General features: G+C 39.9%; 1 protein-coding gene across 3 annotated transcripts in view; it reads right to left on the bottom strand.

Moving 5' to 3' along the window:
• HSPBAP1 (HSPB1 associated protein 1) overlaps positions 1-20,722 on the bottom strand; it is a 52,155-nt gene extending 31,433 nt beyond the window's left edge. Inside the window, exons 1-2 of one of the 3 annotated variants that reach the window (XM_045851247.1) lie at positions 20,232-20,722; positions 5,625-5,810 (exon numbers count right to left, since the gene is read on the bottom strand). In XM_045851247.1, the coding sequence (XP_045707203.1) occupies positions 5,625-5,810; positions 20,232-20,607 (562 nt within the window). In that variant the 5' untranslated portion in view covers positions 20,608-20,722. The other 2 variants (XM_045851249.1, XM_045851248.1) reach the window with 2 other exon arrangements.
• Between the last annotated feature and the right edge of the window lie 757 nt (positions 20,723-21,479).

Here is a 21,479-nt window from a genome sequence, read left to right on the forward strand (position 1 = left end):
TGTTTATGTTCTCATATTTCAAAGTGTCTTGACTTCAATTTCTAATATGGTAAGTGTCACTAGATATAACCCATATCAACAAAGGCTCATTGGGCTACTCAATAATTTTTAAGTGTAAAGGGAACCTCAGACCAAAAAGTTTGAGAACCATTCTTCAGATTAAAAAAAAATATAAAAAAAAGTCTTTTGAAAATTTTCTGACTTTATGCTGTATATATATCATACACAGATCCTCAGAACCATTACATGGGCAATGGCAATTTAAAGTCTGTTCATTTATTCATTAACTCATTTATTTCAGAATCATTTATCAAGTACCTAATTTGTAACTAGCACTGTGCTCAGGATTGTGGGAACATAAATACATAGTACTCTTGCGTTAGAATATATGCAAAGATAAAGCTTTAACCAGAATAACAGGGAATCTGAGACATCCTATAATTAAATGCAAAAATTTGTACCATAGGCAAATAAGAAAAGGCAGAGATGAGGGTGGATCAGGAGAGATTAGAGAGATCAGATGGCCAATAGACATATGAAAAGATGCTCAATGTCACTAATCATCAGAGAAATGAAAATTAAAACCACAATGAGATACCACTTCACACCTTTCAGAATGGCTATCATCAATAAATCAGCAAACAACAAGTGTAGGTGAGGATGTGGAGAAAAAATTACCTTGTGCCCTGTTGGTGGGAATGCAGACTGGTACGGCCACTGTGGAAAAACACTATGGAGTTACCTCAAAAAGTTAAAAATGGATCTGCTTTCAACTCAGAGACCATACTTCTGGAAAAATATCCAAAGAAACCAGAAACACTAATTCAAATGAGCATAAGCATCCCTATGTTCACTGCAGCATTATTTACAATCACCAAGATATGGAAGCAACCCAAGTGTCCATCAGTAGAGGAGTGGATAAAACAACTATGCGACATTTGCGCAATGGAATATTACTTCACCACAAAAAAGAAGAAAATTTTACCCTTTGTGACAGCATGGATGGACTGGGAGAACATTGTGTTGAATGAAGTAAGCCAGTCAGAGAAAAACAAATACCATATAATTTCATTCATATGTGAAATCTAATGAACAAACTGAACTAACAAGCAAAGTAGAGACAGACTCATAGATACAGAACAGGATGACAGCTCTGGGGGGAGGTTAGGAGGTAGAGGAATAGAACAAAGAGGAAAAAGGACTCATGGACATGGGCAACAGTGTGGTGATTGCAGGAGAGAGGGAATATAAGGAGGATAAATGGTAATGGAAAAAATACAATAAAAAAAGCAAAAAAATTCTCAATTAGAAAATGGTCAACTTCTGGCCAAGATGGAGGTGTAGGTAGACATACTGTGCCTCCTCGCACAACCAAAAGGACAACAACAAATTTAAAAACAAAAAAACAACTAGAACTGCCAGAAAATCAAACTGTATGGAAGTCTGACAGCCAAGGAGTTAAAGAGGAAACATTCATCCAGACCAATAGAAGGGGTGGAGACGGGCAGCCCAGCAGAGACGACTTGCAGCAAGGCAGCTGCTGGAGGACTTGGCAGTCCCACATTTGTGTACAGATAAACTGGGAGGAACAACTGGGGAGTAAGACAGGTCACGCAATCCAGGGCCCCTGCATGGGGAAATAAAGTCTCAAACCTCTGACTGAAAACACCAGCGGGGTTGAGGCAGCAACAGGAGAAACTCCCAGACTCACAGGAGAGTTTGCTGGAGAGACCCACAGGGTCTTAGAACGCCCCACGGGCTCCTAGAACACACACAAGCCCACCCACCTGGGAATCAGCACCAGAAGAGCCCAATTTGATTGATTGTGGGTAGCAGGGGAAGTGACTGAAAGCTGGCAGAGAGTGGAACAAGCAGCATTGTTCCCTCTTGGACCCCTTCCCCACATACAGCCTCACAACTGGTGACATGCCCTGCCCTAGTGAACACCTAAGGCTCCTCCCCTTACTACATAACAGGCACCCTGAGACAAAAACAAACAAACAAACAAACAGGCCCAAATGAAAGAACAGATTAAAGCTCCAATAAAAATATAACTAAGCTACGAAGAGATAGCCAACCTATCAGATGCACAGTTCAAAACACTGGTAATCAGGATGCTCCAGGAACTCACTGAGAACTTCGACAGCATAAAAAAGACCCAGGCAGCAATGAAGATCGTATTATGTGAAATAAAAAAAAAATCTACAGGGAACCAACAGTGATGGGAAGGAAACCAGGACTAAATCAATGGTTTTGACCAGAAGGAAGAGAGAAACTTTCAACCAGATAAGAATGAAGAAACATGAATTCAAAAAATGAGGAGAGGCTTAGGAACTTCCAGGACATCTTTAAATGTTCCAACATCTGAATCACAGGGGTGCCAGAAGGAGAAGAGGAAAATCAACAAATTGAAAAGTTATTTGAAAAAATAATGAAGGAGAACTTCCCCAATCTGGCAAAGGAAATAGACTTTAGGAAGTCCAAGAAACTCAGAGAGTCCCAAAGAAGTTAGACCTAAGGAGGAACACACCAAGGCACATCATAATTATGTTACCCAAGATTAAAGATAAGGAGAGAATCTTAAAAGCAGAAAGAGAAAAGGAGACAGTTACCTACAAAGGAGTTCCCATCAGACTGTCAGCTGATTTCTCAAAAGAGACCTTACAAGCAAGAAAGAGTTGGAAAGAAGTATTCCAAGTCATGAAAGGCAAGGGCCTACATCCCAGATTGCTCTATCCAGCAAAGCTTTCATTTAGAATGAAAGGGCAGATAAAGTGCTTCTCAGATAAGGTCAAGTTAAAGGAGTTCATCATCAAGCCCTTATTAAATGAAATGTTAAAGGGACTTACAAACTCACAGCTATTAACAACTGAACCTAAAAAACAAAACACAAGAAAACAAAACACAACAAACAAAGCAAACAACTAGAACAGGAACAGAATCACAGAAATGGAGATCACATGGAGGGTTATCACCTGGGGAGGAGGAGATGGGGAAAAGGTACAGAGAATAAGCAGTATAAATGGTAGGTAGAAATTAGACAGGGGGAGGTTAAGAATAGTATAGGAAATGTAAAAGCCAATGAACTTATATGTATGACACATGGATATGAACTAAAAGGGGGGAATGCAGGTGGGAGAGGGTGTGTGTGCAGGGTGGAGAGGAATAAAGGGGGGGAAATGGGACAAGTGCAATAGCATAATCAAGAAAATATATTTAAAAAAATAAATAAATAAAATGTTTGAATGCCAAAAAAAAAAAAAAAAAGGAAAGAAAGAAAGAAAATGGGCAAAGGATCTGGATAGACAGTTCTCTAAAGAAGATATCCAAATGGTCAATAAGCATATGAAAAGATGCTGAACATCATTAGTAAAGGGAAATGTATATTAGAACTATAATGAATAATTCACAGCCACTAGGATGGCTAGAATCAAAACTGTAAAAAGTGCTGGCAAGGACAGAGAAACTGGAACGCTCATACATTGGAGCGGGAATGTAAAATGGTTCAGCTGCTTTGGGAAACTGTTTGGCAGTTCCTCAAAGGGTTTAAACACAAAGTTACTGTATGACTCTGCAGTTCCACTTTTAGGTATAATCCGAAGAGAGATGAAAACATACATCCACACAAAAACTTGTATATACATGTTCATAGCAGCCTTATTGATGATAGCCAAAAAGTGGAAACAACCCAAATGGCCAGCAACTAATCAATGGATAAACAAAATGTGATATATATATATAATGGAATATTATTCAACAATAAAAATAAATAAAATTCAGATACACGCTATGACATGGATGAATCTCGAACACATGCTACGTTGAGTGAAAGTAGATACAAAAGACTACATATTGTGTGCTTCCATTTATATGATGTATCCAGAATAGGCAAATCAATAAAAACAGAAAAGTCAATTAGTGGTTGCCAGGTACTGTGGAGAAGGTGGAACAGAGGGTGAGTGCTTATGGGATAGTGGACTTCCTTATGGGGTGATGACAATGTTCTAGAATTAGATAGTGGTGATGGTTGCCCAACACTGTCAGTATGCTAAAACCACTGTATACTTAAAATGGTGAATTTTACATTATGTGAATTTTATCTGAATCATAAAAAAAAGAATAAAATATCTTTAGTAAAAAGATATTTACTAAATATCTTGGTGCTCACAATCATCAAGACATTCTACTTTCTCTTTCTTTAATGCTTAATATCAACTTAAAAATGTCAAATTACTGTGCATCATCTATAAAACAGGATAATAATAGTACCATTCTAAGGGTATGAAGAAGATTAAGAGAGTTGATATGCATAAAGCATGCAGAACAGTGCTTGACACAATAGCTCTCAATAACTGTTAGGAGTGTAATCAGAATGGGAAAAAAATTAAATTCCTATGTTTCTCCAAATTATTGTCTTCAGTAAGTGGAAGGTGTATTTGACTACAATCAAGAAGCAAAAGCTGACTTTTATGTAACTGCTGCTGGTCTAGCATTTAATTTTAAAATGCAGTAAACATTTTGGTCTGTAATCAGAATGAGATGCCACAGAGTTTAAGGTATATTAACCTTGCTTTACCTGTCATGGGAGTACAAGGAGATTCTAGACACCAAAACCCAAATAATTCTATGAGATATCCTACAAGATCAATGTGAAAGAAAGAAGCTTGGAGAAGCTGAGATGTTTTCTATTCCATCTCAGTTATTAATGGATATTCATGAGCCACTTCACAGCAATGCTTAAAACGCTGAATTTCTAAACTACCAAACTTACCCATATTTAAATATAGTTAAGTACACATTCTGAAGCCAATGGTTATGAACTCCTTTAGGTTAGAAACAGAACTATTTCTTTCCTTTATTATTATTTTTTTATGCTCACCCAAGGACATTTTTTTATCACTTCCCAACAGAGAAGAAGTGGAGTGGGGAGAGATCAATTGTTGCCTATCATACATACGCCAACTGGGGACTGAACTTGCATCCTAGGCATGTGCCCTGATTGGGAATTAAACCTGCAACCTTCCAGTGCACAGGACAACACTCCAATCAACCGGCCAGGGCATCTTTCCTTTAAATTAACTAATTTTTAGAGGTTACAATAATTGCTTTATCTGATTATAGGCAACCAAAATGTTACAAGCCTTTAGGGGAGGAGAGGGAGCTGGCAAAATCTAATTGCTTAAGAGAATGAAAAATATAGCTTTACATATGTTTCACAGTTAAAGCAGAGATAAAATATCAACCAAGACTGTGAGCTATAAATAGTGCCTGAAGCCACAAATCAAAGGACACACTCTGCTGGAGTCAAAGTGGGAGCAACTATTAGATTAGTACTGGTCACATGGGAACAGTAATAATAGCGCATTAACAATTATTTATGAAGTGCCTACCACATACATGAATAGAAACATTTTACTAGAAATTATAAACTACAGGTTGTTCCTTTTTTAAAAACAATCTGAACACAAACTGTTTTTCTAGAACTTCTAATAAAATATTCCCTATCTGCAAATGGCCAAACAGAGAATTACAAATAAAGGATTTCTAGAGATAAAGAAACCACTACTGGGAATGTGGAAATGCCATTGAAAAGGCATTACTGTTATGATTCCTTATGGTCCTACCTGTATCTGTGCTTTTCATTCCCATCCTGAATCGTATCTGTTTGCCATGAAGGACTTCAGAAAGGTGTTTAGCAGTCCAGTGTTGTGCTGGCCAATCAGAAACCATATTACAGAAGATTGCAGGTTGTTGTAAAGACATGATAATTTCTTTTGCTTTCTCTGGCGTAAAAGGTTTGACATGTTCATCTAGGGAGAGAAATAGAGCAACATATAGATAACTATAAAGTTATTTCATATAATATAAAAAAGTGGCTAGCATCGTTTTTATTATGGCAAATCTTTTTGTGTAATTACAGTGCATTTACACTTCACTTATTACTAATCATAGGAATATTTAGCCTCAAACAACCGTAATTCTTAAATATTTCTTTTTTAAAAATTAAAAAAAATATTTATTTACTTTTAGAGAGAGCGGAAGGGAGGGAGAAAGGGAGAGAAACATCAATGTGTGAGAGAAACCGTCAATTGGTTGCCTCTGCCGCACCCCAACTGAGGACCTGGCCTGAAATCCAGGCATGTGCTTTGACTGGGAATCCAACTGGAGACCTTTCAATTGGTAGGCTGGTGCTCAATCCACTGAGCCACACCAGCCAGGGCCTAAATATTTCTTATTTTAAATTTTAAATGTTTGAAAAGATTTACAATTTTCAATGTTTTTAAGAGGCTTTTCAACTATTTATTTAAATTTTAAGATATGCAATTTTTTGAATATATTACTTCCTAAATAGAAGATTATGTTAGAAACACTGGTAGAAACATCTCTAGAACAAGTAGAGTTGCTGGAGTTAGCAATAATTCTACTTGCTTTGTCACATGTTTATGCCAAAAAGACTAATGAATTAATAAATATACATGAGTCAATAGGAAAAGGGGAATTCTTTTTACTGAAAGGTTTAAAAGGGGAGTTCTGGCCAAGATGGAGGTGTAGGTAGACACCCTTTGCTTCCTTGCACAACCAAAAGGAGGATAACAACCAATCTAAAATTAATAAATAACCAGAAGTGCCAGAAAATCAAACTGCATGGAACTTAGACAACCAAGGAATTAAAGAAATAGTCAACCAGAACAACCAGACTGGTAAGAACCTGCAGCAAGGTGGTAGACTTTGCAAGCAGGGCTGGCTGAGAGAAACCTCTGTGATGTGAGGGACCATGCGGGTGAGGCTGCCTGCTGCAAGGCAGTGAACCACACTGGTGGGGCTGGCTGAAAGGGAAACTGAGATTCAGAGCTGGCTGTGGACTACGGCTGTTGCCCAGGTGGGAGAAACTCCCAGTCTCACACAATAGTTCGACAGTTTGTTGGAAAGTGGGCTAGAGTCCAGCAGGTGTGTTGCATTGTCCCCTCTCTGGCCCCTCCCCCACAGGCAGCACTGCAGTGCAGCAAGGAGGGTTGCCCTGCCTGGGTGAATACCTAAGGCCCTGCCCCCTTACAGCTTATCAGGTGCTCCAAGGCAAAGAAATATGGCCAAAATGAAAGAACAGAGCACAGCTTCAGAAAGAGAACTAAGTGATGAGGAGATAGTCAATCTATCTAATGGAGAATTTAAAGCCCTGGTAATCAAAATGCTCACAGAACTGATTGAGCTTGGTCAAAAAATGGAAAGACAAAAGGAAGATACACAAAATGAGATAAAGAAAAATATTCAGGGAACCAACAGTGTCAGGAAGAAAACCAGAACTCAAATCAACAATTTAGAACAAAAGGAAGAAATAAACATCCAATTGGAACAGAATGAAGACAGAAGAATTCAAAAAAATGAAGAGAGGCTGAGGAACCTCTGGGACACCTGTAACATTCCAATGTCTGAATTATAGGAGTGTCAGAAGGAGAAGAATAACAGCAAGAAACTGAAAACTTATTTGAACAAATAATGAAGGAAAACTTCCCCAATCTGGTGAAGGACATAGACTTTCAGGAAGTCCAGGAAGCCCAAAGAGTCCCAAAGAAGTTGGACCCAAAGAGGAACACACCAAGGCACATCATCATTAAGTTACCCAAGATTAAAGATAAAAGAGAAAATCCTAAAAGAAGCAGGAGGAAAGGAGACAGTTACCCAGAAAAGAAGTGCCCATTAGACTATCAGCTGATTTCTCAAAAGAAACATTGCAGGCAAGAAGGGGCTGAAAAGAAGTATTTGAAATCATGAAAGGCAAGAACCTACATCCAAGATTACTCTATTCAGCAAAGCTGTCATTTAGAATAGAAAGGCAGATAAAGTGCTTCCCATATAAGGTCAAGTTAAAGGAGCTCATGATCACCAAGCCATTATTATGTGAAATGTTAAAAGGACTTATCTAAGAAAAAGAAGATAAAAAATATGAATAGTCCCCTGGCTGGCGTAGCTCAGTGGATTGAGCACAGACTGCGAACCAAAGTGTCCCAGGTTCGATTCCCAATCAGGGTACATGCCTGGGTTGCAGGCTATGACCCCCAGCAACCACACATTAATGTTTCTCTCCCTCTCTTTCTCCCTCCCTTCCCTCTCTAAAAATAAATAAATAAATAAATAAATAAAATCTTTTAAAAAATATGAACAGTAAAATGACAACAAACTATCAACAAATGAACCTAAAAGAAAAGAAAAACAACAACAAAAACTAAGCAAACCACTAGAACAGGAATAGAATCAGAGAAATGGACATCATATGGAGGGATTTCAGTGGGGAGGGGGAGGGGGGATAATGAGGGAAAAGGTACAGGGAAGAAGAACCATAATTGGTAAGCATAAAATAGATAGGAAACAGAGAACTCAAAGAACTTATACGTACAACTTACATGTCCATGGACATGAACTAAGGGGGCGGGGAATGCTGGAGGGCTAGGGGGCAGGGTAGAGGGGGAATGGAGGGGGAATAAAGGGGGAAAAACTGAGAAAACTAACAGCATAATCAATAAAATATACTTAAAAAAGATTTAAAGGGATAAAAAAAGGTACTAGGATGTTTATCCTTGGACTTAATTGCATCTATAAACCGTATAGGGGCTATGCACTAACTGCTTCAATAAATCTCCCAGAATCAGAGAATGCTAATTATGGATGGGGTAGTAAAGATTAATGTTTGTTAAATATAAGAACAAGTAAAAGACATCTTAAAATGAAAGTTTTTTTTTGCAAAGGTAAAAAATGCTTCATATTCTGACCCCAAAACATATATTTATGCTTCTCTAAGTCACCTAAACCACGTATTTCAGTTACCTAATCTGTAATTACACTTAACTAAAAAAAAAAATAAGAAAAGCTCATAAATAATACAAATTCTCTTATCATCCAACTTTTTCCTAAACTTTCTGATAAAAGGAAGACAGATGGGGAAGGACTCATAGAGGAACTTTAGTAGTAATTTGTACTTGTCTGAATATAAGGCTTGTTTTTAAAGACAATAAAAATTTAAGCCAATTTGGCCTTGCTCCTCAGATAAGGGCAAAAACTCGGAATCCTTTCGTAAACTTTTGGTGAACGTAAGCAGGCTCTAAGCCCTCAGCAGTTGACATTAGAGAATGATATGTCTCCTTCTACATAGTCAGGGCTTCCAAGTAAGGAGGAAATCAGTGTGGATGCTTAGTGGGTGAGGCGAGGGCAGGTAGGAGAGCTGGGGATTACATGGAGCGAGGAAGGGTGACAACACTCTTAGGTCTCATTGTAAAAGAAGCCCCAAGCCTATCTTAAAGTGACCTTTAAGTGCTGAAGAGTCCTGTTACAGAAAACAGGATGTGACAAGGGATAAAACATTTTTCTCTTTCCTTGAAATGTTTTTCTTTTCCCACTTTTAACATGTATGATAAATTCATTTTTAAGGTCTGAACCAATATTGGCCTATAAATACAAGGTTACCAAGATTGCAGTGTACTAAATCTTCCTGGACTTGTAGTTCCTACATTCTCTGAGTATGAAAATGGAAAAGTTACATTTTTTATTATATATTTTTATAGTTTTGCTAGACTATGTATAAAAAGCTACAACACATTCATGATACTCTCTCATTTGTGGCATATAAATTAGAACTATCCTTTAAGAAACAACTGGGAAAATAAAGCAGATGTCTCAAAGAACCACCCACTAACCTAGTAACTCGTGTTATAGGAATTTGCTTATTTATTTTTTAAGATTTTATTTATTTACTTTTAGAGAAAGGGAAAGAAAGGGAGAGAGGGAGAGATACATCGATTAGTTACCTTTCACACACCCCCCACTGGGGACCTGGCCTTCAACCCAAGCATGTGCCCTGACTGGGAATTAAACCTTCGGGTTTGCAGGCTGGAGGCTCAATCCACTGAGCCACACCAGCCAGGGTGTGGAATTTGCTTTTAACAAAATAATTAACCAGAAGCTATATATACATTCATATATATTATATATGTATACACAAACACATAAAATATCTACTACCACAATATAAATCTGAAAATATAAACAACCTAATGTTTAAAAGTAAAAACTATTTACTAAATATTTTCCCCATGGTACATATCTCCATTAACAATAAAAGTGAGGGCTATGTAGAAATGTGTAGAGATGTAGGGACTGGAATTGACTCAGAGAGCTATTGAAATTGCTGTTGAGAAGTGTAATAGGACCCTGAACAACAAGGAGGGGCAGTGATGAAGGCAGAGATGGTAAAGATGGAGAAATTTGCCATATACTTTTATATACATTAAAATAAAAATGCACATGTGATCCTCTAAGAAGCCTGTAAAACATAGGCCAAGGAGGTGTTTTATTACCACTACCCAAAGGAAGACAAGGAAGCTCAGATGTCAAAGGTCGACACCCTCGTGATGAACTGGAATTGTGTCAGGTTCCCTGATTCCAGGTCCAGTGCTCTTTCCACTGCACAATCCTGGTTCCACAGAATTGAAGCTGAGAACTTGCACTAGCACTAAAAACTCAGGAGAGACAATATAAGCTGAAAAGGTGAATAGATTCAGGAAAGCTTTAGACTGATTCATAGATAGTAAGTCCGTATGTGTCTTTGGGGAGGGAGAAATGTTTTGGTATGTGCATGTGTGTGTGTGTGTGTTGGGGGAGGTGTTAACCTCTGCAGTAGAGACTGTTGGTTGCCCACCTTACCCAAAACCCATTCTCTTCTTTCTTACTAAAAGAACTTTGGGCAATGAGAGTAGTTGATAAATTACATTTCCTAGACTCCTTTGCAGATAGGAATGGCCCAAGATATATCTGGAAGTTGTTGAGTCAGTCTTTTTGCCCTTATCTTCCTCTCTTACCTTTGGCCTAGAAAACAGACACAATGGTTAGCCATCTTGAAAAATAAAAGAAAGGCCCAGGAAATTGCAACTTCAGCTGAAAGGGCACAAAGATGTCCAGCTTTGTGCCACTGAGCCAAAACCAGCAAAATTCTATCTCCTGGATCCTTTCACATAGGAAAAACTAACCCTTATAGTTGAGGCTCTGTGCATAACTAGTATAATACCTAGCCTTCTGAGGCTATTGTGTTCAAGGACAACCATATTCTTTCTGTTAAAAACAATACAACAGGTTCAAAATGGAGTCACTTATGTTAAATCCCGTCACCAATCCAAGACTTAATTACAGTTTCAGCCTCTCCTAGAAGTGGAACGTTAAACCAACCAGGCATCACCTGGTCAGCAGTAGCAAGGCAATGTGCCTGACAGACCCTGACATTCTCTAAGGCAAATGACCTAGCCGCAGCCAATCCACTTTTTGCTAGTATAACTTCCATACTCCCACTCTGCCTGATTCATGAATTCTTGAATAAAGCCAATAAGATGTCTACATTTTACTGAGCTGAATTTTGTTTTTTATTGTTTTCTCTTTTCAACATCCCTAAAAAGTTCTGTGGCTTACATGGGATAAACTATGGCTGGTCTGACCCACTGTAGCAGTCTGTCAGTTGTAAGGTTGCAACATATTCAAGCTTTGAACATTTTACTTCTAGAAATTTAAAGGGCAGAGATAAATAGAAACACCAATTCTTTGGGATTAGGGATTTATTTATTCTATTATCTTAAATCAGAGCCAGTAGATAATATGGCTTTGACAGTTCCCAAAACAAGATTAGTGTCTTGACAGAATACCTTCAAAGACGTAAATTCATTATTTTTTCTCTAACATAATGTTAAATTTTTAAGGTATTTAATGATCTGATCTAAAAATGCAAGGCATTATTTAATAGGAGACTCTAAAAACTAAAGCACCTGGCCCAGTGACTGGAATATAGGGAATGCTCAAACCCATTCCGTGAATGAAAAGTGTTATAAAATGTGTACTGTGCAGAGCAGTAGGATGCTCACCATAATAGGAAATTAGCATATTTACAGAATTTTTATCAGTGTAATAAAACAATCAGCTGGTTGTGAGATAAAACTAATTTGGTTTCTGCAAGTTTAATCAACAATGAACTGGGCCATTAAATTAACATTTAAGAGTTACAATTTCCTTTAGAGGAGAACGCAATCTATACTGTAATAATTAAATAGCCTAGGGATGCACCAGTCATTCCATGTCAAAAGTATTTGCAAAGAGCTATAAAAATTATGAAGCAACCTTAACAGCCTTTAAAGGGTAGTGTATTTAAGTCTAAAGTTGCAGGAAGCAGCAACGTTTAATTAGATGACTTAGAAACTGCTCAAAAAAACAGATTAGTAATTTAGGTATTGTATAACAGTTTCTCCTCCCTCTAAATATAGCATGTTATTCAGGCAATTTATTACAGCTTTATTAACTAATTCTTTGCAGATCATGAAATACCATCAAAAAGCAAATTGCCCTTTCTTAGTAGTTTTTTCTTAATTAATGAAAAGAACAAGATAATTTGAAATCTAATTTCTCTGAATTTCCTAGCAACCTGTTTCAGTCAATCAATATCTGGTGTGGATTTGTACATGAGATTTAGAATTCAGGACAAGAATAAGAAAAATATACTAAGTTGTGAAGGAGAGACTGTTCCATGATGTCACCACTACAGGACCTGAGAGCTGGACATGGGCCAGAACTGAGATTGCTTACTACAAATCCCCCTTATAGATGGTCTGATTGTAATCCATGTTCACTCTGACATAAACCAGCACCCCTCCCCTGCCGCTCACTAGGTGCTGGTTCCTGGAACAGTCCATTGTCCTGAACATGTAAAAAAGTAATTTTCCATACCTGGTAGCATTCACATACCAGTAACTATGATATGCCCCCCTTTACCATATATAATTTGATGCCTGCCAAGAGGTGGAGGAAAGCACTTCACCCTACAGCCACCCAAGATGCTTCTCATATATAAATTTCCCCTACTGATCTCCAGTAATTACCATACTGGAGTGGTTAGCCTCTTTCTTCAGTCTTTCCCTGCCCTCTGCTTAGAGGTAGATTTTCAGTCCCAGGAACTTTCCCTGAATCTGCATGTACTAACACAAGTTTCTAGAATACTCTCCTAGTAGTAATAGAATACAACAAAGACAAAGATCCTGAAATAAAAATTAACTCAAAGCTCATGTCATACAGAATTTTAATAGAAATTTTAATAATGGTTAAATTTAAATTTAATATTTTCAATCTTATTCAAAAACTTTCAGAAGGTGACATAAGAGTACATCACAAGTTAAAATACAGAAACTTACCATAGTGATAGGGCATGAATAAAAAATTGGCATGGTGATCTAATTTATTTCTAAATATATACATATAAACCTATGAGGGTTTCATCAGTCTGCCAACTAGTGAAAATACATACAAGAAATTTTAAAACCTCTGGATTGGTAGATAGTAGGAATGGTCGATATTAGGGTAAAAAATAATGAACATTGGGCCATGTCAGAAAAACAATGACCACTGATGGAATTATGCAAGTACTACTTAACAAAAATGGCTAAAGACCAAATGGTAAAATGTACACCAAAGATAATTTTTAATTTTACAGTCACTATTTTAAAACATTAGTACAAACTAATAAAATTCTGAAAGTTAATATAATACTTCAGTAAACTGATGAATAGTTATAAATCCTCTGAATTTCAAGGTCTAGGAGGTGTTGTCACTGAAGATACCACAAACAGAAATGGTGAGGCTGTTATGACTCTCCCCTGCCAATGCCAATACATGGAAGGTAGTGAACACCCAAGCCAGTTCACCGGGGCACTGGAGACAGTTACATGCTGGACAGCTACCATCCTCTTCTTCCCGTCTTCTTACACTCGTCACTCTTGCCCAATTACCCCTCCTCCTTACTTTAATCCATTTATGAACCAGACAGATTCAAAAGTAATACTGGTCTTAAACCTAAAGCAAGGGCAAGTAAATATACATTTTAAGTGAAGTGAGTACTAGAAAGAATGGTGTCTCAAAAGACTAAATAAAAGCTCTTTAAAATGCTCCAAAGTATCTTTAAACTTTCTACCAAAATGTTTTCATCGCTTCAGCTTCCACTAAGTAAATTTTTCATAATCCAAAATAAATTGGTTATTTTATTTCAAGTTTCATCAAAAATATTCAACAACAGAGTCGTGAAGAGGTATCTGCACATCCATATTCACAGCAGCACTATTCATACTAGCCAAAGGTGGAAGCAACCCAAACGTCCATTGACAGATGGATGGATAAACAAAATGTGGTAGACATACAGTGAAATACTATGCAGCCTTTAAAAGGAAAGAGCCTGGCTGGTGTGGCTCAGTGGATTGAGTGCTGGCCTGTGAACCGAAGGGTCACTAGTTTGATTCCCAGTCAGGGCACATGCCTGGGTTGTGGGCCAGGTCCCCAATGCGTGAGAGAGGCAATCGATCCATGTTTTTCTCGCACATGGATGTTTTGCTCTCCCCTTTTCTTCCTTCTTTCCCCTCTCTCTAAAAATAAATAAATAAAATCTTTTTTTTAAACAAATCCCATCATGAGCTACAACACAGATGAACCTTGAGTACATTATCCCAAGTGAAGGAAACCAATCACAAAGATAAATACTGTATTATTCCACTTACACAAAGTATCTAATATAGGCAAATTCATAGAAACAGAGAGGAGGGTGGCAGTTACCAGAGCTGACAGAGGGTGGGGAAGGGAGTTTCATTTGCAGGATGAAAGGTTCTAGAGATCTGTTTCACAACAATATGAATATATTTAACACTGCTAAACAGTACTCTTAAAAATGGCAAAGATGGTAAACTTTTTACTTGTTTAGCACAATTAAAAAATATTCAATAAGCCTGGCTGGCATAGCTCAGTGGATTGAGCACGGGCTGCGAACCAAAGTGGCGTAGGTTCAATTCCCAGTCAGGGCACATGCCTGGGTTGCAGGCCATGACCCCCAGCAACCACACATTGATGTTTCTCTCTCTCTATCTATCTCCCTCCCTTCCCTCTCTAAAAATAAATAAATAAAATCTTTAAAAAAATATTCAATAGTATTATTTTTCTACTATTCATCATTATCAAGTATGAAGTATTTTAGCTACATATGAATTACACATGTGCTCTAGCATAGGAATTTTTTACTCTTTGACATCATACAGATTTTTGTTTTTCTTTAAAGTCCTGTGCCTCCCCTGACCTTTTTTAAAAAATGAGAACAAGAATGACACAGACAGTATGGCATCACTACCAAACAGTAAATCTAGTTGTATAGGAGTGCCAGCCATGCATGAGACTGAAGTCTGTACAACCCTGGAATGAGATATCTCCCTGGGCAGGACTGAAGGAACAGTTAGGAAGAATACATCCTTCTCTTCATAAAGGTATGGACCTAGCTATAAACTATGAGAGCCCAACTGAAATCTGAAAGAATCAGATATAAAGAATTACAATTTTTATTTCACTGAAATACTTTAACCAATGTGTGATCCTGGAGGTAACATCTCACACTCAGAATCTAAATTGATTCTTAACAAAATGTTTCATAATTGCTTGTTTAGGGCTATTTCTCAGATCAGTTTTAGGTTTACAACAAAATTAGGAGGAGGTACAGAGATTTCACACATATCCTCTCTACTCGCACATGTATGACCCCCACCCCATTATCGACATCACTCACCAGAGTAGTACATTTTTATTAAGGATGAAACTAAAATGATCATTTTTTTCCCCTCCTTAGGACTTCCAGATCAAGAATCACCACTTTCCTCAAAAAGCTAAATATGGAATTATCATATGACCCAGCAAGTAGTTCCACTCTTAGATATATGGACAAGAGAACTGAAAATATATACTCATACCAAAACTTGCATATAATTGTTCACAGCACTATTAGTGCTAATAGCTCAAAAGTGAAAACCTAAGTGCCCATCAACTGACGAATAGATAAACAAAATGTGGTACATCCAAACTATGTACGGAATATTATTCAACCATAAAAAGGAATGAAGTATACTTGTACGTGCTGCAACATGGGTGAACCTTAAAAACATTACACTATGTGAAAGAAGCCAGACACAAAAGGCCTTGGATTATGTGATTCCATTTATACAAAATGTCCAGAATAGGCAAATTCATAGAGACACAGAGTAGGTTAGTGACTGCCAGGAGCTGGAGAGAGGGGTGAATGGGGAGTAACTGCTAATGGGTACCAGATTTTTGGGGGGTGTGATGAAAATGTTCTGGAATTATAGTAGTGATGGCTGCACAACTTTATGAAAATACTAAAAACCAATAAATTGTACACTTTGAAAGGGTGAACTTATGGTATGTAAATACCATAAAAAATAAAAAGCTTAAAAAAAAAAAAGCCCTAGCTGGCATAGCTCAGTGGATTGAGCACAGGCTGTGAACCAAAGTGGCGCATGTTCCATTCCCAGTCAGGGCACATGCCCGGGTTGCAGGCCACGGCCCCCAGCAACCGCACATTGATGTTTCTCCCTCTCTCTCTTTCTCCCTCCCTTCCCTCTCTAAAAATAAATAAATAAAATCTTTAAAATTAAAAAAAAAATAAAAAGTTTGTCTTCCCCTGCTGCATGCTTGACATCTTCTGCAGCACCCTTCCAAGCCTACACTCTACACATTCACATTAAAACTCAACAGTGCTCTCCCAACCACCTCCCTTTTCTTCAGGTTCCTAATGTATATGTCATTTCTCAGGCTGAACATTTTCAGATATCCCTAATTTATTTTTCTCTTAGTTTCAACATCAGTCAGTCACCAATGCCACCAGCTTTTTCCATTAATTAAAAAAAATGGTTACCATTCTTAAATACACGATTTCTGCCAGACACTATGCTAGATGATCTACAAGTATCTTTAAACTTCCACAATAGTCATGCATTTTACACAGAGAAGAAAACTGAAACTAATGGGGATTAAGTACTTTGTCTTTAGTGTTTCTCCCTTGAATCAGCCAGAGTGATCTTTCTAAAACTAAATCTGATCATGTTACTCCTCCCCCCACCCCCAGGCTCTTCAAAGGCTTCCCACAGTCATAAAGTTCAGACTTAAATTGGTATAAGGTGCCCTTCAGGATCCCTCTTCTTCTCTTACCACTCCTCAAACCAACTCCTTTCAGTACCTGGCACAAGGCAAGCTCTCTCTCCTCCCACCTCTGGACTTGGCATAGGGTGCCCTTATTCATTCCCTCAACAAATATGTATTAAGTGTCCATTATGCTCTGCACTGTACTTACTGCTTGAGGTGAACAAAAGGAGATATAGGTCCTACCCCCAAAGCACATAAGATCTAATGGAAGAAACAATAATAAACAAGTAATTACAGACTGTGATAAGTGAAAGAAGCATGGTGTATTATAGAAATTTAGGGTTAAAAGTCATTTAAACTACAGAGTGTTTCAAATAGGTTGTTCTGATAAGGTCTCAGGTGGTGACACACTGTGAAACCTGAAGATTAAGGAACCAGCCATGTGAAAAACAGCTAAGAGGAAGGGGGTGAGTGACACATACCTGGAGACAAGAGCAGACCCCACAATGAAGATTTTGGTAGGTGGGCTGGGATGAGAGTAAAAGGCAGAAAACTGTACTTGAATAACAATTAAAGTTAAAAAAAACATAAAAATAAAACGATTTCGGTAGGCTATGGTTAGGAATCTGGATTTTATTCTAAGTTCTAGTGCAATGGAATTCACTGAAGAATTTTAAGTAAGGAAGTGTCACTTTTTGCTCCTGAACAGAGAAGGGATTAGAGGTGTACCAGATGGGAAACAGGGCACATGGCCTGAAGATATAGTAGCGATTTAGGTGAGAAATGTGGATGGTCTGGACAAGGATCTGATAGTGAAGGGGATAAAGGTGGCAGATTAGATACAGAATTGACCTGATTTACAACAAAGTCATCAGCTGAAAATAAGAGATGAAGAGAGTACAAGCAGGCTGACACAGAAACAGACCATCGAAAGGACCTCAGGCCAATGCTGAGTGAATATTCCAGAAGCTGACCACTTTCATTTATGGTGTCATCAGTTTGTCCAGGCCTTTTCCCAGCAAAGTTCATCTGTATGGGTGGAGGAGCAACGAGGGCAAAAAATTGGGTTCATCTAGAGTATTGGATTTGCCAGAAGAATAAAAGGCAGGGGGGTCAAGAGACTGAATTTTCAAGGGAGAGATCATAACTGATCTCGTCATATCCATCCCATGCTTTCCTGCTGTTTCCCACGCCTCCCCACTACCACCTCCTGAGTCTGTCACTACCTAGTCCAATCAAAAAGGCTCACCTCAAACTATTTGCACCTTGAAGCGTTTGTTTTCCCTACTGGGATCTCTCCTCCCGGTGACAGACCTCACCCAGGGTGCACTTCTAATAGTATCTATGTCACCACTTATATTAGTCATTCCTTTTCCTTTTGTATTTCTTTACTCGATTGGGAGAAAACACTGTTATGAACAACCTCTGTATCCTGTGGCAGTCCCCAGAGCAGTACCAGGAACACAGGGATCTCAGTCTCAGGAGCTTACAAACCCCAACCGTTCTGTACAGCAGGATTCCACCGACATCAAACAGAGCTCATAATCCCTGTTCACAAAGATCCCAGATATCTCCATTTACCTCAAGGGTGAGCTGCAATTTCACAAATATAATTTTAATCCATTGCAGCATTCAAAACCCCGTCATGCGTACACCACCCGGGTAGGATGCGGGGACACAGGGCCTGAATGAGGATCAAACATCTGGATGCCTCAACCTGAGAAAAGCCACGTTCGCTACACACACATAGTTTTCCTCACAGCTTAATGCAGGGCCAGAAGCTAGACCAAACGGCCACACAGGAGGTGCCAAGAGAGTCCGTTGGCACCTACCTTCCTCCTCTCCAATTCTAGCCGTAGGGCCCGTATCAGCGGTCGTCCCCGGGCCTGCCGCCATGGCGAGCAGGACTGCAGGCCACCAGAAACCCAAAAGTGGAGCGGAGCGCGAGCGAATCTCTAGGAGCCAGGTGACTCCTGCTCGGAAACCGCCCCGCAGAGAAAGCGCCGCGCCCGCTACCTGGCTCTTCCGGAAGCGCTGCTCACGTGAAGGTCATGTGACGGCCGCCGGGCAGGGCTACGCAGGTCTGTTTTTATTCCGCCTTTGTTGTTATGCAACCACACGGAGTCAGTTGTGTTTCCTTTTACCTTACTCAGACTGTATCCTTCTTTCAATGTTGTTTTCTTGGCTTCGTTTCTGCATCTCATTTTCTAGTCAGGCCCTACCTTTTCAACTGGGCGCTTACGTCTGCCCAATTGTATTGCAGCTTTAGGGGCTGTTTGGGTTGGCAGGGGAGGGGCCGGGAGCGGTGGAAAGAGGCTCCATTCGTTTACCGCTACCAGCCTTGCACAGTAGGGGATTTCACGCTTTTCCGTTCTCTTCCCACCTCTTTTGCTCTTCTGGCAGCAACATCACTCCATTTGTTTTCGTGGCTGCTGGGGAGTATGAACCTAGATCACATGTCCTGTTGTGTTCTCTGCGACTCATTTTCCCACCCACACACATCAAATCGCTTGTTTTCAAGGGCACTACTCGACAGCTGTCAGACTTCTGGATTTGTAGATCAAAATAAACTGGCATCTTGATCAAGAGATCGACAACTCCCACCCTTTTCATTTACTCTTCGTCACGTCAAAATCATAACGATATGAATCTAAGTCATTTGGGGGCAAATCTTCCAGTTTTAATGAACATATTCCTTTATTGATCGCCTATTAATGACAGAAAGTACAAACATTCCTATGTCTTTTATATATAAAATTGACTAGTTTATAATATTGAGTATGTAATACAAAAAGCTGGTAAAACTAGGCAGTACTTACTGTACATAAAGACAAAATGATTTTCAAGTGGCAACGTCTGGGTCCGTACTACGCCTCAAACTTATGCTACCTTTCCCTATAATTTCTGAAGTTGCAAACCCAAGAGAAAAAAAATAAGAAGTAACCCAATATAGAAGTAAACATTAGCTTAAGTGACCAGAGGTCACCAAGTTGTTTATTAGGCACATGATGTAAAACTTGGACACTTCCTCAAGCAACCTGGGTTCCCGGCCCAACCTCCTCTAATACAGCCTCTCCGGGAGTTTCCTTTTCCCCAGGTTCGGCACGCTCCTTCCTGCCTTTCCAATTCCTCCTCGTCCTTCCTCTGGGACGCCGGCTCCACTCCGTCTCTCACCACCCGGGAGGCCATCCCACCCCTACACCCAGCCTTCTCCAGAGCCGCTGCACCCGTCAGTCGTCCCGGCTCACCGGCGCAGGCGCACCAGGCGCGGCCCCGAGGCGGAGGGCGTCCGAAGCAGCCTCGGTCTCCGCCTCCTCCAGCCTCCCGCTGCATCTGCGCGGGGCCGGTCGGCTGCCACCCGGACCGCGTGGGGCTGGGGCCCGGCGGGTCACGCGTAGCCATGGGCTCCGGCTGGAGCAGCGAGGAAGAGCGGCAGCCGCTGCTGGGGCCCGGGCTGGGGCCTGCACCAGGGACTGTCTGGAGAAGCCGGGAGGCGGCGGCGGCGGCGCTGCCGGTGGCGGCCCCGAGTCCCGGGCGGGTATACGGGCGCCGTTGGCTGGTGCTTTTGCTCTTCTCGCTGTTGGGGTTCGCACAGGGCCTGGTCTGGAACACCTGGGGCCCCATCCAGAACTCGGCGCGCCAGGCCTACGGCTTTTCCAGCTGGGACATCGCGCTGCTCGTGCTGTGGGGGCCCATAGGTTTCCTGCCCTGCTTCGCATTTATGTGGCTCCTGGACAAGAGAGGTGAGGGGTTCCGGGAAACCCGGCCCGCGCGGTCGGTGCTTGGGGAACCTCCTCCCTCGGTTTTCGTCTTCGAGGTTGTGTGAGGTGCCGGGAGTGTTGCTGGCATCCCATTCTTGACTAGGAACCGTCTGTGCCCAAAGCAACAAATACGGGAAGCCTTCTTTGTAGCTATTATATTTTTATAAAGGCCCATTATGCAACAGCAGGGATTAAGCGTTCTCGTTATGTTACACGATTTTGCATACTGTGGACCTCAGAGCATCCCTGTGCACGTGCTGTGTACATTTTTACACCTAACAAAAATGACTGACGCTTTGACTTAACAGGGATTGGAGGATGTTGAGGGTGAAAGATCAGAAAATAAACAGATGATGCCCACACATAAGGAAGTTATGAGTTGCCTTTGCATAATAGATGACTCTAGCCTAGGAAGAGCTGTTGGGAACCTCGGATCTGACTCTCTGGTTTCTGGGAAAAGGTGCATGGCAGCTTTAAAGTGTGTGACTGTGACTAGGTGGCTGTGTCAATTGAGATTTATAATGATTAGATAAAACTTACAGATGAGTGAGACTTCCTCTTCACAGAAGAATACTTTGAACAGATACCTCACTTTGCCACTTTGCCATTGTGATTCTGTGAGGAAGAAGATAAAAAGGTCATAGGATTGAATGTCAAGGTATTGAATTATAGGACACAAATGTGGGTAAATGATTCATGATAAATATGATGTAGCTGCGGGAAAAGATGATGATT

This window comes from Phyllostomus hastatus, unplaced genomic scaffold (genome assembly GCF_019186645.2).
Source record: "Phyllostomus hastatus isolate PE091 unplaced genomic scaffold, TTU_PhHast_1.1 phas_contig_86, whole genome shotgun sequence".
In the NCBI taxonomy this organism is placed as follows: domain Eukaryota; kingdom Metazoa; phylum Chordata; class Mammalia; order Chiroptera; family Phyllostomidae; genus Phyllostomus; species Phyllostomus hastatus.